General features: G+C 48.2%; 1 protein-coding gene across 2 annotated transcripts in view; it reads left to right on the top strand.

Annotated features, from left to right (window-relative positions):
* The window catches only part of LOC119393785 (cell adhesion molecule-related/down-regulated by oncogenes), a 55,939-nt gene that overhangs the window by 7,094 nt on the left and 23,962 nt on the right, over window positions 1–24,883 (top strand). For both annotated transcript variants that reach the window (XM_037660942.2, XM_037660941.2), the window contains exons 4-11: window positions 5,924–6,070; window positions 8,453–8,596; window positions 12,792–12,965; window positions 14,087–14,197; window positions 15,276–15,431; window positions 18,610–18,753; window positions 18,852–18,944; window positions 19,835–20,047. In XM_037660942.2, coding sequence (XP_037516870.1) covers window positions 5,924–6,070; window positions 8,453–8,596; window positions 12,792–12,965; window positions 14,087–14,197; window positions 15,276–15,431; window positions 18,610–18,753; window positions 18,852–18,944; window positions 19,835–20,047 — 1,182 coding nt within the window. The remainder of the gene's footprint in view (window positions 1–5,923; window positions 6,071–8,452; window positions 8,597–12,791; window positions 12,966–14,086; window positions 14,198–15,275; window positions 15,432–18,609; window positions 18,754–18,851; window positions 18,945–19,834; window positions 20,048–24,883) is intronic.

The following is a 24,883-nucleotide window of genomic DNA, read 5'->3' as shown; positions in this document are numbered from 1 at the left end:
CGACGGCTGTCGGTGTGCTGCTGGGTCTTGATGCGCAGGCGGGCGAGCTGTCGAGCTTCTTCGGCACGTTGTAAGTAAGCGGCGGCATCGAGGTTTTCTTCGTCGGTGACGTTGGGTAGCATGGCGTCGAGCGTCGTCGTCGGACTCCTTCCGTAGACCAACTTGTACGGAGTCATCTGCGTCGTTTCTTGGACGGCCGTGTTGTATGCGAAGGTCACATACGGAAGGATGGCATCCCACGTCTTGTGTTCGACGTCGACATACATGGCCAACATGTCGGCGATGGTCTTGTTTAGCCGCTCGGTCAGGCCATTTGTCTGTGGGTGGTACGCTGTGGTCCGGCGGTGGCTTGTTTGGCTGTATCTCAGTATTGCCTGAGTTAGGTCAGCAGTAAACGCCGTACCTCTGTCGGTGATGAGAACTTCTGGGGCGCCATGACGCAGGACGATGTTCTCAACGAAGAACTTCGCTACCTCGGCGGCACTGCCTCTAGGCAGGGCCCTCGTCTCGGCGTAGCGGGTGAGGTAGTCTGTAGCTACGACGATCCATTTGTTTCCGGTATTGGACGTCGGGAACGGACCCAGTAAGTCCATCCCGATTTGCTGGAACGGCCGTCGAGGTGGCTCGATAGGCTGCAGAAGTCCGGCTGGCCTAGTGGGCGGTGTCTTGCGTCGCTGACAGTCCCGGCAGGTCTTCACGTAACGAGTGACGTCGGCGGAAAGGCGCGGCCAGTAGTACTTCTCCTGTATTCTTGCTAGCGTGCGAGAAACACCCAGGTGTCCAGCCGTCGGGTCGTCGTGCAGAGCCTGGAGGACCTCTGGCCGCAATGTCGAGGGTACCACGAGAAGGCTATCGGCTCGAAGCGGTGAGAAGTTCTTCTTTAGGAGAACACCGTTGCGCAAGAAAAAAGAAAAATGACGCCAGTCCCCGCGTGAATACCTTCGGAACAACGGTGGTCCTGCCCTCGAGGTATTCCGCAAGGCCCCTGAGTTCTGGATCCGTTCGCTGTCGTTCGGCGAAGTCGTCGGCACTTATGATTCCCAAGAAGGAGTCGTCCTCCTTGTCGTCCTGCGGCGGTGGGTCGACGGGGGCGCGAGACAGGCAGTCAGCGTCGGAGTGTTTCCTTCCGGACTTGTAAACGACGGTAATGTCGAATTCTTGAAGTCGTAGGCTCCACCGTGCGAGGCGACCAGAAGGGTCCTTCAAGTTAGCTAGCCAACACAATGCGTGGTGGTCGCTCACAACTTTGAAGGGCCTGCCGTAGAGGTGGGGGCGAAACTTGGATGCAGCCCAGATGATCGCTAGGCACTCCTTTTCTGTTGTGGAATAGTTCGTTTCTGCCTTTGATAGCGACCGGCTAGCATAACTGATGACCCTTTCCTGCCCGTCAGTCTTCTGCACAAGGACGGCGCCGAGTCCTACGCTGCTTGCGTCGGTGTGGATTTCCGTATCGGCGTATTCGTCGAAATGTGCTAGTATAGGAGGCATCTGAAGGCGTCGTTTCAGTTCTTCAAATGCTTCGATTTGCGCCGTTTCCCACTTGAATGGCACGTCGGTCTTCGTGAGGTGAGTTAGCGGTTCGGCGATTCGTGAAAATTCCTTGACAAAGCGCCTGTAGTAGGCGCACAAGCCTAGAAAACGGCGCACGGCTTTCGTGTCGGTGGGGGGCGGGAAGGCAGCGATGGCAGCTGTTTTCCGCGGGTCTGGGCGAACACCACCCTTGCTGATCACGTGACCCAAAAACAGCAGCTCCTCGTATGCAAAGCGGCACTTTTCAGGCTTCAAGGTGAGGCCAGAAGTCTTGATTGCTTGTAGCACAGTGTCAAGGCGCCGGAGGTGTTCGTCGAAGCTTGAGGCAAACACAATGACGTCGTCCAAGCACACAAGGCAAGTCTGCCACTTCAGTCCAGCCAGCACGGTGTCCATAACGCGCTGGAACGTCGCAGGTGCCGAGCAAAGACCAAAGGGCATAACCTTGAACTCGAAGAGGCCGTCTGGTGTTATAAAGGCAGTCTTCTCTCGGTCTCTCTCGTCGACTTCGATTTGCCAATAGCCGGTCTTGAGGTCCATCGACGAAAAGTACCTCGCATTGTAGAGTCGATCCAGGGTGTCGTCTATCCGTGGGAGAGGGTAGACGTCCTTCTTCGTGATTTTGTTCAGGCGGCGATAATCGACGCAGAAGCGTAGGGTTCCGTCTTTCTTCTTCACTAACACCACGGGTGACGCCCATGGACTCTTCGACGGCTGGATGATGTCGTCGCGTAGCATTTCGTCGACTTGTTTCTTTATGGATTCGCGTTCTCGCGTTGAAACTCTGTACGGGCTCTGCCGGAGTGGCCTGGCACTTTCCTCTGTTATGATGCGATGTTTTGCGACTGGGGTCTGGCGGATTCTTGACGATGACGAAAAGCAGTCCCTGTATTTCAAGAGCAGTGTTTTGAGCTGTTCTTGTTTATGCTTCGGAAGGCTAGGATTAACGTCGAAAACTGGTTGAGAAGCTTGGTTCGTCGGTGTTGGCTCGGAAGAATCGGCGATGGCGAAAGCCATCGACGTAGCCGTGATTTCTTCGATGTAGGCGACTGTCGTGCCTTTGTTTACGTGCTTATACTCGTTGCTAAAATTTGTGAGCATCACTGTTGCTTTGCCTCCCCGCAACTCTGCTATTCCTCTTGCGACGCAAATCTCGCGGTTAATCAACTGGTGCTGGTCGCCTTCAATGACGCCTTCCAGGTCTGCTACTTTCTGAGAGCCGACGGAAATGATGATGCTGGAGCGAGGGGGAATGGTGACTTGGTCTTCCAGCACATTCAAGGCATGCTTCCCTGGCGGCGTGTACCGCGGTAATGCTTTTTCTGTAGATAGTGTTATCGACTTCGATCTGAGGTCGATGACTGCACCATGAAGGCCTAAGAAGTCCATACCAAGGATGACATCTCGGGAGCAATGCTGAAGGACTACAAAGCTTGCGGGATAAATCCGGTTGTTGATGGAGACCCTCGCTGTGCAGATTCCTGCCGGCGTTACTAGGTGACCTCCCGCTGTGCGGATTTCGGGGCCTTCCCAGGCGGTCTTGACTTTCTTCAGCTTCGTCGCGAACGGTCCACTGATGACGGAATAGTCGGCTCCAGTATCGACGAGAGCGGTGACGTTGTGGCCGTCGATGAGAACGTCGAGGTCACTCGTTCGTCGCCTACCGTTTCGATTTGGTCGCGGCGTCGGATCACGGCTACGTCGGTTTGTCCCGCTGCTTCGTTGTTGTGTCGTCAGGTCTTCTTCGGGCCGTGAAGTTTCGACGTCAGGGCTTCGTTCGGCTTGCGGCGTGTTCTTTAGATGTCGTTGCGGCGTTGTCGTCGGCGGCGGAGGATCTTCGGTATTTCGTCGTACAGCAACCGCACCTCCATCGGTTGCTGCCCTTAGTTTTCCGGATACGGGCTAGGTGACCGGCCCCGAGTTGGGCCAGTGTATGGTCGGCGTTGGGGAGAGACGTAGCGGCCTGGCGACGGCGAACGGGAAGGTTGTCGGGGCGTCCATTGCGTTCCCGCGAGGTAGTCGGCGATGTCACGTGGTCTTTCCCCTCGCTGTGGACGCGGCGCGTCGATGGCGAATCCACGCAGTCCCATCTGTCGGTACTGGCAGCGGCGGTAAGTGTGGCCAGCTTCTCCGCAATGGTAACAGAGTGGGCGGTGGTCGGGGGCGCGCCAAACGTCGGTCTTCCTCGGCGTGTATCGTTGGCCGGCTGGCGGGTGGTGTGACGTCGGTGGCGGTGGCGGTGGTGCCTGGCGGCGGAACTGTTGAGGCGGCGCGGCGTCTTGACTTGGGCGAGGAGGGGGGGCGTTGCGTCGGGCTGCAGCAGCATAGGTCACTGCTTGCAGCTGCGGCTGCGCTGACTCGGGGGTGCCCAGAGACTGCTGGATTTCCTCTCGGACGATGTCAGCGATCGACGCAACTTCAGGCTGTGGTGAGGGTAAGAGCTTGCGTAGTTCTTCCCGCACGATCGCTCGGATCGTTTCGCGCAGGTCGTCGGAGCCGACAGCATGAACAACTGGGTTGTCTTGAATCGATCGGCGATTATACTGCCGGTTGCGCATTTCCAACGTCTTCTCAATCGTCGTCGCCTCTGAGACGAACTCTTGGACTGTCGACGGTGGGTTCCGCATTAGCCCAGCGAAGAGCTCTTGCTTTACCCCTCGCATGAGGAAGCGGACTTTCTTGTCCTCGGGCATGGCTGGGTCGGCGTGTCGGAACAGTCTGCTCATCTCTTCCGCGTACAGCACCACGTTCTCGTTTGGAAGCTGCACACGGGTTTCCAGCAGAGCTTCGGCCCTCTCCTTGCGGACGACACTCGTGAATGTGGCAAGGAATCTTGTGCGAAAAATGTCCCACGTCGTGAGGCTTCGCTCTTGGTTCTCGAACCAAGTTCGGGCAGAGTCCTCCAAGGCGAAGTAGACGTGTCTGAACTTGTCTTCATCGGTCCATTCGTTAAAAATGGCGACGCGGTCGTACTTCTCCAGCCAACTTTCCGGGTCTTCAGCAGATGATCCGTGAAAGGTCGGTGGTTCCTTTGGGCGCTGTAGCAGCACGGGTGCAAGCGGCATGGTTGCTGTCATTGTCGCTGTTGTGTTGGTCATGGTCGGGGTCTTCCTGTTCTTGTCGGGTAAAGGCTGGTATTCTGGAGGTAGTCCTTGTGTCCTGCGGCTTGCTCGCTGTTCGGGGTAGGCGTCGATGTCTTCGTTGCGGCCCGGACTGGGTTCACGGCCTGACGGGGGCGACCGGAACATGAGCGAAGCAGCACCTCCACCAGATGTCACGTGGTCGTGACGTCGATGAAGACAGCAGTCGGCGTTTGCAGGATGAAACTGTTTATTTTGCCGAACTTGTGGCCGGAAAATGAGAACTAGAACTACAGCAATACACGCTGTACAAATATAGCGGCGAACAGGGCGTCGTCCGTCGATCAACTGACAAGCGGTCAATCGCATCGGCTTTTATACAGGCGGTATCGAACTTTCCAGCAATATCGCTGGTGGCGGCGTTATCTCTAGACAAAGCTGGAACGTTCGCATGCGGGGCGCAATCTTAACAGAACGATCTACTATAGACGTGAAGCTTCTCGAACAATGCTTCGCGGACAGCGTCGAGCGTTGATAACCGTCCCTGCCGGTCAAACCCGAATACATCAAAACAAGACAAGAAGTGGGCGTGGCAGTATATACGCGGCTCATCTTTAACCAGTTTACCTAAAGAAAATTTAGTTGTTGGCCTTTAACCCCTTCCAACTTTAGGCAAGCACATGTTGTCCTTATGGTTCTGCACCTAACCACTTTAGATGAGTAACGCTTCCTTGTTAAAACTGCTTTTGCATGCTGTTTTAGGTGAATGTTCGAGGTGTAATATTTTGTTGGGTCTGTGAGCAAACAATTTTACTCCCATTGATGAAGCTTGCACCTGGTGTGGAGATGTGGCATCATGCATGCACGTCTTTTTGTGCTGATGTGCCCACTAATGTAGCCACTTGCGTCGGGTATATTGCCGGAGTCACAGTAAGTGCAGAAGATTGGTGCTTAAGAGCGGTGTCCATTTCAGCCATTGCAGATATGCAAAGGTGCGCCTTACTGTTCTTTTTGGTAAAGCCACTGTATGCCAGGCATGTAAGCTGTAATTTTGAAGTTGCGTAACTCTGTGTAAACGTTAAGTCGTTACTGGTTGTAACCATTTCTATTCTGTTGTAGACTGCTATTTCTATTCTACACTTCTATTTGTTTCATTGAGATTACACAGTTCAACAAATATTCTTGAAATTTTAAATCTGTTTTTCCAGCACTTTCTTTTTCGTATCGGTTTCCAGCATCACAGCTGAATATCATGTGGGTTCCTGCGAGTATGCACCACTTGATGCTATTTTTATTTTTTTTTATTTTTATAGCTCTGACACCTTTTGCACCTCAAGAGGATGTTCATGTTTCTGTCACTGCCGGCAACACTGCTGTAGTTCCCTGCAGGCTTCCTTACAGCAATCCTCCTGCGGTTTCAGAATTTCGTTTTAATAAGACATCTGTAAATAGAACTGTTGGTGAGTTCCCTTTCGCTTCATTTCTGATTTCCTAATATATACTAAATGTCACATGTTCTGTGCCTTGTGTTTTGTTGTATCATTTGCCGTACGGTCGAACACGGATATATCAAACCCACATATATAGAATTTTCGGCTATATCGAACTCGAAAATTATCCCCTTGAAAAACCTTTGTGAAAGTATAGAAATTCGCACGTCTATATCGAACAATATTTTTACCCGCCATCAGATATATTGAACGCCGCGCGAGCTGGAAGGTGTGCTTCTTCGGCACTCGCTGTGCCCCGCGACATTCGTGGCGCCGTGCCTCAGCCGACACCCGAAACGCTAGAAAAACATGAGGACGAGAGGGCTCGGGCTGTACTCCTGTTGGGTGCGTTAACTTGTGAAGTGGCTTTTTTTTTCCTCTCTCTCTCTCTCTCTCTCTCTCTCTTTCTCTCATGCTTTCTCCGCATTACCGTCAGCTCGGAGAGCAGAAACGAAGGAGCCGGTGGCCTCCTCCTTTCGCCTTTTCTTTCTTTTTTTTTTGTTGCTGTTTTGTGAGTTTTGATCAGCCAACCACAGCCCGCCCCTTTCATATTTGCTCAGTCAACCACTGCTCGCGCCTTTCGTACATCGCTGCTGCCCTCGTAGGTAGCCCGGGCGCCCAGGTAGCCATCGCCACCATCGTGACTGATCGTGAGCGCTTTGTTGGCGGAGTTCACTTCCTTGAGTTGTCGCATACTTCCGCATTCCTCTTTTGCATGCGTGCTCCCCTGCGAGCTCAAAAACATCGAGCTGAAGTTTCTGCTGGCCAACACGACAGCAAAGCTGCAACCGCTTGGCCAGGGTGTCATCAAGTCCTTCAAGGTGGGCTACAGGAGGCGACTGCTTGATAGGTTGCTAGTCAACCTCTGCATGGGCACCGAGCTGAAGGTTGACCTGCTTGGTGCCATTCAAATAGTGACGGGTGCCTGGCGAGACGTGATGACGGACACAGTGGCCAACTGCTTCTGGAAGGCAGGCTTCGTGACGGCGGAACTTGCGGAAACCGGTGAAGACGGCGACGACGAGTGCATAGACGGTGCATTTCGCGAGTTGCCGTCCCTCTTCCCAGCTGTTGTTCCACCCGAAGTGTCTGCGGACGATTTTGCAGAAACGGACTGCAATATTCAGGCTGTTGCGAGCCTCGCTGACAAGGACATTGTAGCTGCGGTCGCAGGGACCCAGGATGCCCAGGCCGACAGCTCAAGTGGCGACGAAGATCGTCCGGACGAGGTGGCGGCTACATGCACGTACTTCGTCATGGCAGCAGCGTTCGGCTCGATTCGCCATTTTTGCGGCGACATGGAGTGAACCGGGCTGTCGCACCTGGACAGCTTCGATAATATCGAGGCCAGCGTCTTCAACTTCATTTCGAAGACGAAGAAGCAGGCGAAGATAAGCGATTTTTTTCACGCAAATGAAACATTCTGTTCCATCGTGTGTGTCTAATTAGTTGTCATTCATGAATGCACCGATTGTAGGTGATCGTCAGCCACTGGTAACGTCTCGAGGCGTGTACTTTTTTATATCGAATTTTTCATATATCTAACTATTTCGCAATCTCCTTCGAGTTCGATATATCCATGTTCGACTGTATATGGAAAAGTATTTTGGGCATGTACAAGGGGGATGGAAAGAAATGTGAACAGCGTGGCGCACTGTTTTCATCACGATCTGACCTTGGTGGCAATAAAATGATGCTAGAGTCCTTCATTGTATCATGGATGACTCTAGTGGCTTTTTATGACCATCCAGGCTACAACCACTTGAAAATAAGTGCGAAACAGCAGAGAACGTAGATGCCACACTGTTCGCATTTCTTTCCATCCCCCCTGTACACTCTTTGCACACTCTCTCACAGTACATGAGAGAGTGTGCAAAAATCACACACCTATGTGCAAAGAAATTAAAATTAATTGAGTAGTTGGGATTTTGAACATCTTATAAGGCACTGTGAACCAGCACACATGCCAAACATCTTATAGTAATTATTAGGTGACATGCGACATATTTGTGAATGGGCAATCAGAGTCAGTGAGGTCTTTAGCAAATCAGAGGTACCAAATGAGAGGTGCGCTACTTATGAGTAAACTAGACTTTGCATTTAATAACTGAGCAATACGAGATGATGACACTGACATGTTGGCTTTGATTAACGATGTGGCAGTGTTTTCGGGCACATGGAGGTTCTGTGTATTAAAACAACTGTCGTAGCAGAGCATGGAAGGATCACAGCCGTCTGTACTTAGTCAGCAAAGTGCCAGAGAATTGCCACGAGGCATCAGTGACTTTAACCGATTCTGTATTTCTGGCACGCAACACTGCTGAGTATCTTTTAATTTCTCTCTTCTTTCAGACCGACACCACATAATGCCTTCCGGAGACCTGCAGATACAATCTAGCACAATATGGGACTCTGGCGTCTATTTTTGTACAGCCCATAACCCATTGATCAAAAAGCGGCTGACTGCATTGCACAAGATCTACCTCACAGTGCATGGTGAGCCTGCCTTTACTGTGTCTGCATTAATGTTAGGGAGATATATGTTGAGGTATTCAATGCAATACAAGTATTTAATAATGCTAACATCTTGAACAAAACAGCTTGTATAGTAGTGGCAGTATTGCGATGTGCACAAAGGACAGCCTGACAAATGAGGGATTTATATTGTACTTAAGTTGGTGGCTAGCAGAAGTGCCTAACTACTGCGTTGAAAATAGATCCATTAAATGGCTTTGAGAAACAAGATGCCTGTGCAGTAAGGTGAAAAATGGCGTGTTGTGCTGCAACATATTTTACTTGCAGCACATGTCGATGACAGCATGTACAATTACAAGGCATTCAATTCTTCCCTCATCCGCCCCATTTATGAAACACCACAGTCCGTGACTTGTCTTACTGTACTGTCAATGGCTGGGGGCTGTATTCTCGTTTGTTCACTTTCATGGACAACACACAGGTTTGTAAGGCATATACAGTCGCCGACATTTTATTCGGACTCAGCGGGAACCGCCGAAAAGTCCAAATAATCAGGTGTCCAAAAAAAAAGGGATTCACCAGAAAAAAGCACCTGTATTGGCCCAGTGGCCAGAAAAACTTGCCAATGCGTGTCTCTACACATGCACGCTTATGCGCGACCAAGCTTTGGCCTGTATTTCAGCCAATGTATGGCCACTCCTGTAGGTTGGCAATAGCACTGTAACGACTTACGCTAAACCCGCATTTGATGGCTGTGGTGTGGGAGGCGCGTCATCATGGCAGTCACTGTCCACATGCGCTGGTTCGAGTAGCTGACGGATGATCACCTCGCCCAACTAGGCAAAAACTCCCAAGCAATTTCGGATTGAGGTTGGCCGCCTTCCACCTGGCGAATAATCACTGCTTTTATCCCATTGTCAGGGCCCTGTAGTTGTCGCGTTTCTTTAGTTCCGATGGCACACATGGAACAGGTGGCATTGGAGCCATTTCGGCAGATCAGGCCTCGCACGCCAAGCAACAAACAAGGGAGCGAGACACGAAGCACGGGATACAGATCAGGCCTAGCCACAGAAACATCTGGCAATGCAAACCCTCAAATGCCAAAAGGGAACTACATTGGGCTTGTTGTTGTTGCAGCACTCGTGTTGTCGTTCTCTCTTAGGATCCGCGTCGTACTCGTACGCGCTGTCATTCACCTCAAACGCCGCACCAAGCAGACTCCAAGCTTGGCTTGGCTTGTCCTGCTGTCTGGCTGCGGTAGGCGTTCAATGGACACTTGACTGGCTAAAGCCAAAAGGCAACCGTTACGTGTAACCAAAAAAACATAGCCTTCGAGATCAGCAATTGTAATTGCTTCTTGGATTTTGACTTCAGTGCTGGCAACCTAGCAAAAATATTGTAAACATCGCTGACAGCTTGTCATGGCATTCAACAGCGCACTGTGGGGCATCCGAATTTTTGGTCGCCAGGTGCTGCGAAGGTGTCCGAATAAACGAGTATGTCCGAATTTTCAGCGTCCGAATAAACAGACGGCGACTGTAGTGTCCAGCACAGCATGAGCCTTCCGTCTTATGACTTCGCAGCCAATCAGTGTCCGTGTCCGCTAAATGTGGCCGAACCAAAATATGTAGTCGTTGTTCAGGTTCATTCTTGTGAAAGCTAGCTGATGTGCCCCCCGAAAATTTGGTAGCATGTAAATTGTGGGAGAAAAAGTGTTTGGACAATAAAAAATATAAGGCTGCAGGGGAGGGGGGACGAAAGTCACGCACCTAACACTTAACAGTGGGCTCAGGGTTGCGCCCAAGGTTTAACGTATTGCGCCATGGTTATGTGGAGAAAATACTCCTTGTGCTTTGAGGTAAGTTTGGGAGTTTCAGCAGCTCATTATTTACTGCTGCCACTTGCACAGTATTATATGCTTATTTTGTTTCTGCTTGAATGGTATTCTGGCCTTAGTGATGATAATACTGTGTGTGTCTCAGTTTACGACGAGGCTTGTGGACAAAAGGAATCTGTGATTCACGCCAAATGTGCTGCGTAAAAATGACCCGCAATGTTGTGTCCAGCATTCCATGTAAATGTATTTGTGGCCGGATGAAATTAACCCTCACATTAGAGCACTGCACGGGCCCGTGATCTTCGGGCTCGGGTCGGGCTCGGGCCTGAGCCAGGCCCGTATTAGGCCTGGGTCTCATACGTATATGTATAATTGCGTGTGTACGTTGTGTGGCTTTGTTTTTGTTGTTTTGTGGGGTTTAACTTCCCGAAGCGACCCAGGCTATATGAGACGCCGTTGTTGAGGGCTCCGGGTAATTTAACCACCTGGAGTGCATTGGCGTGCACAGAAATTGCATAGTACAAGACGTCTACGATTTTGCTCCAACGGTATGCTACATGGGATTTCAAGACACGCCTAATATAAGTTTCCGCCATTATAGTGAGTGAAAGACGTTCTTGGGTACCGTGTAAGGAAAGCAACGGTAAACTGCCTAGATTAGTGTATATAAGATGTGCACGTTTGTATCTAGGGAAACATTTCGAGCAGGCAGCTACGCTCACATGCCCGTAGACCGGCCAACGCGACTTGTGAGTCATTAATATCTCAGGAGCTGTTTTTCGTGCATTTTAAGTGCAAGATGCAGAGCGACTCTTATCACAGGGCGAATGCCGTTGTTGATTTTCTCATTACTAGTGGTGAGGCGCCAGACCATAGAGACACTCGTTTCCCCGAGTGTGGCTCACAACTTGAGTGATGAGGCTAGAGAAGCGATCCGGGATTCTGGGAATACCCAACACACAGACTGATTAGTTTTATTTAAACCACCCTTTATTCAACACACCGTTACTGTACACACGTCTGACACGAGGACGGTGGCTCGCTCGTTAACGGGTGTGCCTCGCTTTGACAGATCTATGGCACTGTGGTAGCGGTGACTCGGGGAAGAAGGGTGGGACAAAGAACCTTGTTGTTTTGAACACGAAAATGTAGTGTAGGTTGGGTGCAGTTGCCTGTCGAGGAGTCAACACGACAGCTTTAATTTATGTAACGCTGCCCGGCCCTGGTATATTCCTCCCAGAAGCAGCTAGAGCACGTTTTTTTTTTTTTCCATTACATTGTGCAATAGATGAAATTTGCAGGAGACTTGCTACTTTTACTCAACAGCCCTAGCTCGTATGCATTTGATGTAGACTCAACCTAAAAATGTATGTCATGCTTTCTTTTTCCACTTTATGCAGGTATTATATTTTGTAGTTGTTCTTTTAAATGCAAAAATGAGATTGCGTGGTTAGCACGGCGTGCGTACATGAAAGAGCCAGCTGTGACTCCAATTATATTTTATTTTGCCCTGCAATCATTTCGCAAGAGCGTTACGCGCGTAATTCACCGAAAGTATACACAGTACCAGTGAAAGTCGTGACACTGAAAGAAGTTCCTAAAACAATCTCTAGAAAATATCTTGTGTGTGGCAGGTATCTTCACAATAACCGAAGGTTCGACAGTGCCTCCTTTATGCTCAAGGCATAACTAGCCGAAACGGACCGGGCCACATTTATGGTGTATCCAGACGACGGACCGACCCGCGGGCAGCTGAGTCACGTGACAGTAGGAACGCGAGTGGCCCGTCCGCTTGCGCGATACACACGTGCAGTCCGAAACGGGAGGAATAAAGCCCGGGCCAAGTCCTGTTCCAACCGCAGACGATGCAGCACGCGCGTCTCAAAAGAGAAACCGCAAGTTCGAAGAGCCGCCAGCGCACTCGGCTACCGAAAAAGAAGGAAAAAAACCTGTCTTGTTGACACCCCACCCCTCCGAGCACGTGGCCCGCAGGCGAGGAGGCGGACGGACGGTTCGTGAAAATGTTTTCGGCATTGTTGGCCCTCCCGATCCGCGGCCCAGCTACGGACTCCCCCAACCGGAAGCGGAAGGTCACGTGACGGCGAGGCCGCGGGCCAAAAGAGCGGTTTGGCCCGTCGTCTGGATGCACCATTAAGAACACCGGGCCGGGCTCGGGCGGGCCGGAGCATGGTGTTTTCGGGCCGGGCCGGGCCCGGGCCAAAAAAATCGGCCCGTGCAGTGCTCTACCTCACATAACGCGAACATGATAGGGAATTTATGAACTACACACATTGCCTGTGCAGCTCATTCCATACCATACTTTAGCACGTTTATGCCTTGGTTCCCGTTAAGATTGAAGAGTGTCCTCCCTCTTTACAGAGCCAGCAGCTGAAGAAGTGCCCTCTTTCATATCCGTGCCACCTGAAGTCATGAATGTTGTGACTGGAAGCAATGTGACATTGGAGTGTGCTGCTAATGGGAACCCTGCCCCCATTATCACCTGGGGCAAGGAAGGGGGCCACTTGCCCAGAACACGGCACAGGATGGTACTTGGTAAGCGTAATAGATAACATGGTCAGCGAAAAGCTAATCAACAGCCTTTATTTGCACTGCATACCTCTGTGTATCAATCAACAGGCTGTGCTTACATCTGATAGTGCTGCCACCATTGTGCCAATAAAAACCTGTGTGTAGAAACTGTCTAGCGTTGCATTATTGTAGCGTTGCATACCCTGGTATCTTTGAGACATCATTGTATTTGAGATGCTAGGTTAAAATAGGCATCATTCATAGGCATGGGTGAACATTCGAGTGCTTCTAATATTCAAACGAATATTACAGTATTTAAATTATTCGCAATTTCAAAGTATTCAAAATGACCGAATACACACATATCCGCACGTAACCCCCTTGTAAAGATAGTTTCACTGCGGCATCTGGGTGTCATGCAGTGAAACCACCTATTCAGGGGAAAGCTGCACTGCCTCAAAGCTACACTTCAAGGTTAAATGTACATATTACCTTCACCGCAATTATTTTTGTAAAGTTCAAAAGCTTGCTATACAGGCTTATATGCGCTAAGTATAGTAAACTTATAAACATCACTTATGTTACTGCTAATAACTTGCACCCTACTGCTGCTATTAAAATCTCGCTACCATACAAAGTTGCTCACACTTCACTTTGAACCAGAAAAGTGACATTCGCACATGCCTAGTTCCAATTCTTAAAAATGTTGCACAAGTTAGTTGTGTCATGAGAAAAAATGCTAATTTTTCGTTATAATATGTAATATATACCATGCGAACTATTCGCTTCGAAACTCAAGTTTACTATTGCCCATCCCTAAATTCATTCACTAAGCTGCTGTCACAAAGTGAATGCCAAAAGTGGTCATGCCTTGCTGGTTCTGTAAAGTGCTTTTTTGTGTTCAAAGATAGCTTTCAAGATCCCCAGAAGAAAGCTAGAGGTGGTGATTCTTTTGTCCTTTCCCGCTCCTGTTTACTCCTTTTTAATTGATTTCTAAAATGAGATTTTTAGATACACAATCAAGAGTGCCACTTTGGGTGAGGGTGTTGTCATGAGTGGGTGCTTATTATCGCAATAAACACTTTGAATAATTTATTATATTTTTTTCTTTTTTTTTATGCACTCTTCTCATGTGTCTGGTACAGGAAATCTGGAAATATTTAGTGTTCACTCAAGAGACAATGGCATATACACCTGCCAGGCTACCAATAGACTTGGAACCATCTTCGCACGTAAAACAAAGTTGGTTGTTCAAGGTGAGTTATTACTTCATAAGAAAGACCATTTAAAAATAAGATGAAGTTTTAAAAATTAAATAATTACTTGAGCTCGCCTGATTGATATTATTGGAGATGTGCAAAGGTACTTTTTATAGTTGGCTTCAACTGGGCATTGTGTTTGGGTGGCTGATGATCGTAGAGTGATGTCATGCTAATTTAGCTTTGCAGCATACCTGTTAATGTTGGTTCTCATAACATAAGTTCACTGAATATATCAGTGACATTATGACAAAGCCTGTCCTTTAGATCAGTATCGTAAACACAGTGAAGAAAAATGTTTGTAGTGCGAGTGCTCTTACTACCACTGCTTTGTTTGTACACAAATGCCACTGTGAGATCGAATTTTTTATTCCACATTGTTCAATATTAAGCTGCAGTGGTATCACTTTCTTTCTTTGTTCGGATGGCTGTGTGGGTTGAGATGCTTCGTCTCTGTGCGACTCAGCGCTGGAAAAAAATGTTGTCAACCTCACCAGACTGGAAGGGCTAGAATGGAGGCTGGTTGGTTATGCATAGTTGACACTTGCGACGTGCTGTTCGAACACAAAGAAAGACAAAAAAAAAAGACATAGTACACAAGTTGAGCGCGACTTGTGTACTAAGTGTGCATTTTCTTGTGCCTGTTTCTTTGTGTTCGAACAGGGCGTCGCAAGTGTCAACTCAACAGGCTGTTGTGGATCAGATCACTGTTGCTGGCTGTCAGAATAGTAGAGCAGAAAGGCATCCAAACATTATCAGTCTATTCATTTCATCAGTGATCAAGGCGCAGAGTACATCAATCAGTGGTATGCAGTACTGTGATGCAGACCTGCAGCAGAATTCTTGTCTACAGTACGAAACTCTGTGATCTTCTCAGCCATGTGATTTTATCTTTAAAACCATGCCTCCAGAACCATTACATAAGGTAGTTTACGAATAGATTTCCGATTCTAACGCTCCATTTTACCAGAATATTGCCAGGTGGAGTTGATTGTAATGGCTATCTGCTGCATCACTTTGAAATAAAAAATTGTGTGTTTGAAGATCTTTCACCATTAACTGGTGCTGTTTTCAGAGCCTCCTCACATCGTCACACCACTGCAAAACCACATTGTACAGCACGGAGGAGAGCTGCGGCTGCAGTGCACAGTACAGGGTAACCCAGTGCCTACAGTCCATTGGCTTCATAATGGCAAAAGGGTCCATCACACGTCTCACATCACAATATCAGGTAATTACAACTGTCCGCATTGTGTGTATCTGTACGTACATGCTCTGCGTGTTGCTGAGATGAGTTTCCTTACTCAAACTTTTGTACAAGTTACATGAAGGGTCAGCGCTTCGAGTTTGCTTTTGTCTTTACTAGGCATGTGCGAATATTCGAGCACTTTGAATATTCAAACGAATATTACAGTATTCGAATTTGGTTTGACATGAATTTAAATTATTGGAAATTTTGAAGTATTCGAAATGAATGAATAGACCTACATACACCGCATGTATTCTCCTGTAAAGGTGGTTTCACTGCAGTGGAGGGGTGCTATACAGTAGAACCTTGTTGATATGTTCCCGCTTAGTACGATTTCCCGGCGCCTACGCTCGAAGTCGCGAAAATTAAAAATAACCCAATGCAGCTGTGTGTAATATGTTCCAGGTAATATGTTCCCGGAAAAGAAGATTATTCGGCAGCAACGTTCAGCACCGTGGAAAACTGCGGTTGTACGATACGTTTTGTACTCAGAAACTCTCATCAGATGTGCAAAAAGGGCCCTCTCGTGTACTTGTGAAGTGTGAAGTGTCAGACAGCCGCCATGCAGTGACAGCGGCTTCTCCGCCGTGCCTTTCGCCCCTCCGCACTTTCTCTGCTTTGCTCAATCGTCCTCTCCACGTCTCTTCCAAATTTGCTCGATCGTCCCCTCCATGTCTTCTCCGAATTGCTCGATCGCCGCTCTGTCAATCACACACCGACCTAAAGGCAGGCGGCGACGCTGGCTATCAAAATCTTCAAACAGCTTTAAAAAAAATATATTTTCTGTAGCACTTGGCACGATTTTGCTGAGCATTGCAAATCCTTCATCCGTCGCACGGCACATAGATGCACACTCGTTCCACACACTTTTGTTCAGACCCCATGGCTCCAACAGCCGGGGGAACTAACAATGCGGCCCAAAGAATGGAGGTTGTCCCTCCTCCAGTCTGCCACGGTTCGGTACAAGACCTACGGAAACACACATGCCACCGCCGCTGCACAACACACCGCGACACGTAACCATAGCAACGCTGCCATTGTGCCCAGTGAATATGGCCGATAATTTCGCCCCCACTTTTCTCCCGGAGCGCGTTCATTTTCAGGTTGCTCCGCCCAGCACAATTCCAGTCGGCGTTCATTTTTCTCTGGCTGGGCAATTCTGCCTGCTAGCGGGTCGTCAGAAGCTGCCAGAGAAAAATTTGTTCTGGAAGATATCTGGGAGGTTTCTGGTTATCAGACGCCAAAACGAGATGATGCACGCTCGCCGCCACCTTTGTGAAGACTCGACAGATCGTAATGCGGGCGCTTGGGGACTTCAGCTTCAGTTGCCATTACACCGGGCGTTATCTTTTCAAGCCCGTTCCGCCGTGCGAGATGGTGCGATTACGAGTGGCGCCGAACATACCAGTGCAAGTCTCAGGTTAAGACAGAACGCAAACTGATCAGCACGAGTGTGCAATGTAGTATATGCGATAGCCGTGAACAGCTGTCGCTTATTACTTTCGCGAGATTTCGCATATCGTGTTGTACCGCGATTGTTACATGCACTGCGATGAGTTGAGCTTGTGAAGCCTTTAGCGGGGCGGCAGTTTTCTTCACGGACGGGGCGAGTCGCGCGTGATCTTGCGAACTTACATGATCGTATCACAAATGCGTATGTTCGAGAACATCACTTCCACTCTTCGGCAAACCTAGCCCCCTATTTCCAAGCGGCAATGCAGAAAGAAGCGATGCTCATGCGGCACAAAGTTTCGTCTGCTGACATGGCGGTAGCGTTTCTTTATGTTTACGCTTGTTGTCCCAGGGTTTGATTTTGCAGTATTCGGGTTGTCTCGGGATTTCAACACACGTGACCACGATGTTACACTCAAACCTCGACATAACGAACACTGAGATTGAATTATCGGTTATAACGAAGTAAATGAAGAATAGTCTTGCCATAGCTACAGTGTTACAAATAAACATTTATAATGAATTTTCGGATACAGTATAACGAAGTTATTTTCGTGGCAGATGTGACTTTGTTATAATGAGGTTTGAGTGTATTTCCGGTCAGGACCGAAACTAGCTGGCTGACCTCTGGCTGCCAGCGAGATGCCAGGAGTTCAAAAATTGAAGAGTCCCTCCATGTTTTTTGAGAAATAAATGTTTTTGCCCTTGCACCTCAATATGGGCTTGTCAGCCTCAATTTTTACTCGTTTCAGACCATACGTTTTCCCGGATCGTACATTTAGTTTCCGCGTTTTTTTTTGGAAACGTATCAGTGAGGTTCTACTGTACCATGATTACACCTATCCAGGGGAAATCCGCCCTGCACCGAAGCCTCACTTCAAGGTTAAATGAACATATTACCCTCACATCGATTCATCATTTCTTAAGTTTAAAAGCTTGTTATACCAACATATATGCTCTAAGCATAGTAAATTTTAAAACGTAACATATTTTACAGGTTATCACTTGCATTTTATCGAAAATCAAATCCTGCTACTATTCAAAGTTACTTCCACATCTCTTTGAACCAAGAAGAATGACATTTGCTCATGCCTTGTTTCAATTTTAAAAAATATTGTGCAGGTTAGTTTGGTCATGACAAATATGCAAATTTTTCTTCATAATATGTGATATATACAATTTGAATTCAATTCAAAATTATTCGGCCAAATCACTATTCGCTTTGAATTCGCTTCAAACCTAAAATTTACTATTTGCACATGCCTAGCCTTTACGGGTCTTTATTACAGCATCAGTGTTAGTTCAAAAATTGAGTAATGCCAATGCCATGGCCAGAGTTTGATATCAGAAAACATTTGCGCTGTGGCCTTCTTATTTTGGTACTTGCACTAATTACCTACTTTAGGTGCACATTGTTTTGCAACGTATATACAGTAGAAATCCAATTTTTCAGATGAGATTTCCTAGGAACCGTAAAATTTCCTAAAAGTAGTAAACAAATGAATGCATGTTTTTTTACTGTCCTAAAGGGCTCAAATTGTCGAAGCCACGTCCAAAATAACCCTGAAGGCCTGCCAATACATTTTTATTCATTATACTTCGGTAGGTAGCAACTGCACAGATATCTAAAGAGATGGAAGTGATGTTGTACCTAATGCTGCTACTTAACGTATTGCTCTTGTTTTTGTTCTCTTCTCTTAATCTCCAGAAATGGGAATCCATATTAGAAAGATGACGAAGCACCAGGGAGGCATGTACCAGTGCTTTGCGAACAACTTTTTGGGCACTGTCTACTCAACAGCGCACGTCACTGTTCTCGCTGTGAACGAGTCTCATATTCCTGACAAAAACGGTTGGTCACTTTTCTTCTTATCTCCTTACACTGCGTAGTCATGTCATTATTAGTAATTTCTATGAATAATAAACTTCAACAAATTTTCTTCGTTTCAGGCGAGGATGAGAATGAGCCAGACAGCATCAATGGTGCCACAGAAAATGCTGGGAAGAGAAGGGATAGTCACAAGAGGAAAAAGAATAAAGGAGGTATGGCGACCTTTTTAAGAAAACTTGCATTCAAAGCGGGTACTTACTAGGCTATTGCCATCAGGTTGAGATTGGCTACAGTGTGTTTGTCATTACACCAATATGTAGACTGGTTTGTGAGTGATGCAGTATCCAAGAGTGTATGGTATCTTGATTACAGAGATACAAATAGCTATATAACTCACTTCTAAAGTTCATACATAAACTGCAAAGTGGGATCAGAGGTTTCACCCTAGACTGCTCTGCAGTTGTAGACCTTGTAATGTTCCTGCCTATTTCACATAATGGTCACATATGCAGCTTAACAATTAGCATAATTTATTATTCAGCGATGGCAATGTTGCCTCTCAATAAAATAGAGAACAAGTTTATTATGCTAGTGTGTGCTCGCTTAAAATTAATGATTTTCTGCATTTTAATTGGTATTCATCAAGCAACAAAAAGCTTTTGCGCTTTCTGCCTGTGTAAGTACAGTGAAAGCACGATGGCACCAGGGGCGTAGCCAAGGGGGGGGTTGGGGGGGTTCAACCCCCCCCCCCCCGAAATTTTTGAATTTTGCTTGCGCATATATACACGCACACATACAAACGCACACACGAACATACATAATGTATAATTGAACCCCCCCCCCCCCCCCGAAAAAAATTTCTGGCTACGCCCCTGGATGGCACAACTTTTTACAAGGTCTTGAAATAACTTGGCCACCTCAGTAATCCATGTCCTTTCCATGCATCTTGGGTGAACGTTTCTGCACATTTTGCAAAGTTTACGATTATGCATATGTGAGGTTTCATAGCACAAAAGTTGTGGGAATGTGTTGGGCAGTTTTATTGTCAAGGCACTGATGTCACAATAACTGAAGTAATCATGCGTTGGTTTTTCAATCGCAGTGAAGCTGGTGCTACCTTCCCGGCCCGAGATATCCCGCCTCTCGGATGACTCGGTGATGGTTCGTTGGAGTGTGCCACACAACGATGGTCTGCCTATTTCGTTCTTCAAGGTCCAGTATCGAGATGTGTCAACTCCACTCTCGCACTGGAAGACAGTTGAGGAAGACGTGCCCCCGCACATCCACTCCCATGCCATTGCGGGACTCAAAGCAGGTGACCACACGTTGCCTTTATGAAGCTAGGGCCCTATATTCTTTATGAACAGGGTGTCTACCGACCGGGAAAACCGGGAAAACCGGGAATTCTCAGGGATTTTGGGTAGTCTGGAAATTCTCAGGGAAAACTCAGGGAAATTGTGCTCCCATCAGGGAAAATCCACAGTATCTTTATTGAAAGGCGACGAAAGTCGCGGTAGCGCTTGCTCGATATTTTGTGAACGCATTTTTCAAATCAAACGGCCTCTGCGGCTGCGGGGAAGTGGCGCACCTTGATGCTGTCATCGCCTTCGGAGCGGTGAAGTGGGAGAGAATCCGGCTAATGCGTGGCATGCGGGAACCGCGAACCACGACGCATCGTATCGCGCAATGTTGTCAGGATGTTCTGGGAGTACGCGGTGTAGTTCTGTAATCTTTCTCGCGCGTGCTGTGCGTTTGCGCCCGATATGGTGCTTTTTTTATCGCCGCGTGTCAAGTAACAAGCATGATTAGTTGTAGAAGCGGTAGCAGTAGATGTAACGAGCTTGAGTTATCTTGCAAGCGATCGCGATCGCGCAGGAAGCGGATGTCTTCGACAAGGCTCGTATCTGGCAAGCCATCCCGATCGGCGAGAAAAAAGACGCTTGTTGGCTGTTATCGTAGAGCTCACTCGCTCTGATCCCGAGCTTCAAAGATGCTATTTAGGACTCCGTGAAGAATATGATAAATTTCCAGGCGAGAGCTAGCGTAACTAACGGGCCCATTCACATCAAGTGAAAGCTTTTTTATTTCTTTTTTTCCCGATGAGGGCATTGCTGAAACAAGTTTTAGGCTGTCGACTGAAATTTTTTGGGGCTGCATGCTGGCAATTACCAGCCACACCACGTGGGTGTTTGCTATAAAGCCGAATTACAAAACTTTTTAGAGCCATGGCATAGCGGCGACCGAAATTCGCGACACCGGCACGGGTCCCACATGCTCGATTCGGCGCGCGATGTCGGAAAACAGTAACGTTTCCACCATAATCGGATGTGCCGTAATTCAGGCTGTTGCCGTGCTTTCATGCGATCTTAGCCCGCAGCTATATTGCTTTTTTTTTTTTGCGACAGCAATTATATAGACACTCCGACGCGAATTTTTTGCCTTCGCCATGGTCCTCCCTATCAAGTCCAAATCGCGATTACATCACCCCGCGCGTTGCATGCTCCATGTGCGAGTGAAAGTGCGCGAGCGCTGCCGACGAACGGGGCTTAAGCAGAGATGAAACGAGCCGACCGTCTCATTCGCGCGATGGGCACATGGATAAGAGCCGGCGCGTTGGGAGGGGGGGGGGGGCTGAGTCCGACAGGAAGTGCGTACTTTGTACCAGCGGGCGTGGTCGCGTGCGCCGCGGTATCTTTAGTGGGGATCATCATACGGCTCATACCTTTGTAGTTGTTGTGCTCTACTTGCAAAACTTCCGTTGAAGCCATAGCAGTGGCAGATCCCGGGGGGGGGGGGGCGGTAGCGGTGATCCCCCCCCCCCCCCCCAAGCCAGCCCCCGCCCCCTCCCTTCAGTGCCTGTCGTCCACCTCCTTTGTCAGACTTGCTTGTCGAGTTTGCCCCCTTTGTCAGGTTGCTTTGCCTGCCACTGTCCAAAAGGGGTAAAGGGAGTCTTGTCCCTGCTCTCTACCTCTCATTGCTCTACCCTTTCCTGCTTCCCTATGCACATTTCCAACGAAGGCTTCTTAGGCACCGCCATAATCCCCTCTGGGCTGTTGTAAATATGTGTGACCCACCAAAATGCACTGCTGAGCGTTGGCTTCAGCCTTTGTACCCCCCCCCCCATTATGTACCTGAATCCGCCCCTGAGCCATATATCATAGATAGGGCACTTCTCTTAGTGCAGCGGCTGCGTTTCCTGAAGGAGCGAGCTGCTAGCCTATTAGATGCGAAGTATCTTAAGGCGGAGCTCAATCCGGTGGTGGTGGTGGTGGTGGTGGTGGTGTGCGTTCTGACCACCCTTACTGCGCATGCGCATACCCTCTCCACACACCTCCTCTCCACACCTCCTCTCCACTTTCCCTCTCCCCTTCCCCTCTCCACTTTCCCTCTCCCCTTCTCCCCTCCCCCTTTCCACTCTTCCTCTGAAACGCGGGCTAGACATGCCGAAATTCTCCCCTGCTCAACGCCGCGATGAGCTCGAGCGCATGCGCGTCCCCTCCCCTTCTCTCTCCTCTTCTACGCTGCCCCCCTCTCGCCCGCCTGTAGGCCGCGTTCCCCGCTCGCCCTGTGAGAATTAACGGCCAGGCTAGATGGAAGATACGACGCGCGTAGCGTCCCTCTTCGCGTTCCACGACGCGAGGTCGGTAGCATGCCCAACGAACGCCAACGGAACGCGATCGTGCAAGTGCTCCGGCTTCGCATCGCCTCATGGTCCCCTTTAGCGGGAGATGGTGTAATTTTATTCATATCCTCTTTGTTGCTATCGGCAGGGGAGGATTATCCAGGGTTCAAAGGGTTCAAATGAACCGGGCCCTCCGGTTGTAGGGGCCCCCAAAGGGCCAGAAAAAAATGGCCGACTTCGTTGTTTTATTCGAAAAAGTTTAACCCTCCTGCTGAATTCCCCTGATAGAAACAGATTATCTATTTCAATAATCAATATACAAGCTTCTAAGAGGTTGTTCGTTGCATAACGTGCATAATCTTGAAGTCAGTTCACAGTTCTGCAGTCTGTGGTAAAAACCTTTTACTCGCCCAAGACCATGCATCGTGTAGAGGGATGGAGCTGATCCAGCGGATGGACACACAGAGCAGCCTGACGAGGATTTTAGCAGCTACGGTCCAACACGCAATGCGAAGGCGCATAGAGAGTGGTTCCTGTTTGAAATATCGTTTAATGCGCTGAATGAAAATAACCGGTAAGAAGCTGACGCATAGGTATGCTATATTATGCTTTCATTATAGTGTAAACAACGCACCATGAAATATTTGTATGTTAAGGAACTTCCTCGTTATGCAAGGACTCCGAAGGAGTAATGGTTTGATTCTTCGCTTCTGGCATTGCCGTTCTGTCTTAATTCCTGCTTGGTGGTTATATAGGAAAACTTAAGAGACCATTACTTGGTAAAGGTTGTGCACAGGAAATATCTACAACATATATCCACTATCTGGCCGCCAGAAGACCCTCACCGCAATTGCTTGAGCGTCACTTTTGAACTTCTTTTACGCAATGCCCTGCATAGCACGTGCAACCACGGGCGTCTCAGGTGAACATGATGCTTCTCCGAACCGACCGGATGCGCGCAGCTTGTTCGACATCACATAACACCGCTGCGGCGCTCAACGATCCGCGAGACAGCACGGCTCTTATGACACATTCTTCGGTTAAAGAAATTTCGTGCGCCTTCACGCTCTGGAGCTCTGTACTCGTCGTTGTCACTGCAGAACAATCGGATACGCTGACCTTAAAGGTAAGGACTTCAAAATTTACATTCGTGCGAGTATTGGAAACTGCAAGCGCATTTCTTATATTTGTGCACTTTAAGATTGCTAACACGTACAGTGTGCACGTTTCGTGCGAGAGTTGCAGGGCTTCTATTTTCCTTACTTTGCAAAGATTGAGGCACTACCAACATCTTTGCGAGACCCTTGGGAATATTAAAATAATATTCAGTGGATTAGCATTTGAATACGTTTATTGCGAATATATTATTACGCAATGACTAAGTCGGTGCATTTGCTCTTGTGTTTCCTCCGTCATTATCAACTAATTTTATGAATAAGCAAATACGAGCTTTTCTTACTAACTTACTCAGAGCGGCCGATTTCGCCAAGCTTCGACATTTTGTGCTTTATTTTTGCCACCTTTGGAGACTTTTTGCAAATCAGTTCTGCGGAATCCCGCAAGGTGGCGGAAGGGTTAAGAAAGGGAAAGTAGACGACCACCCATTTGTAGCACAAAGCCACAAGGAAATCCATACGGATTTCTCAGAAATAAAGCCTCTTAGTCGCCGAAAAATTCGTCCTGGTCCGGGGATCGAACCCGGGACCAACGCCTTTCCGGGGCGGTCGCTCTACCAACGCCTTTCCGGGAAGAGCGACCGCTCCGGAAAGGCGTTGGTCCCGGGTTCGATCCCCGGACCAGGACGAATTTTTCGGCGACTAAGAGGCTTTATTTCTGAGAAATCCGTATGGATTTCCTTGTGGCTTTGTGCTACAAATGGGTGGTCGTCTACTTTCCCTTTCTTAACCTTTGGAGACTGTCGGTGACCATTCATTGGAATGAGCGAGCATCGCTTTAATATTCACCTGAACCAGAACGCTTGAGAATGCAACCCGTTGCGAAGATATGTGAACCATAATGATATAGAGATCTTATTGTAAAGTCAATTCCGGCTGTATCGTCTTATTCTGTGCACTTCCTTCATATTGTAGACAGATCCAGATAATGTCGAGAGAGTAATCGGTAGACAGGAAGCAGCAGAAACTCAAACTACGCGATAAACTCTCGTCAGTGAGTTTATCGCCAATATCAGGTTTCTTCGGTAGCGTTTCATTGTCTTGTTAAACTACCGTAATGTTACTCATAAATTTGTTTTGAGAGTATTCTTCATTGTCGCTCTTAGTAAAAATTATTAAATGCGAAGCATTTCTTAGCGAACCTCAGGCACTTTGGGCGTTTCTATCTACGTATCTATCTATCTATCTATCTATCTATCTATCTAGCCGCCTACGTCTGGGCGCTCTCCTGGTCGTCTCCATAACTTGTAATATACCAAACTTGGCATAGCAGGGGATCAGTGTATGACGAACACGATTCTCTGGTCATGACATGAATAACGCAAAATACCTGTCGCGTACGTCATGAAACCCT

This window comes from Rhipicephalus sanguineus, chromosome 5 (assembly GCF_013339695.2).
Source record: "Rhipicephalus sanguineus isolate Rsan-2018 chromosome 5, BIME_Rsan_1.4, whole genome shotgun sequence".
In the NCBI taxonomy this organism is placed as follows: domain Eukaryota; kingdom Metazoa; phylum Arthropoda; class Arachnida; order Ixodida; family Ixodidae; genus Rhipicephalus; species Rhipicephalus sanguineus.
This window is presented reverse-complemented; position numbering and strand designations above follow the sequence as displayed.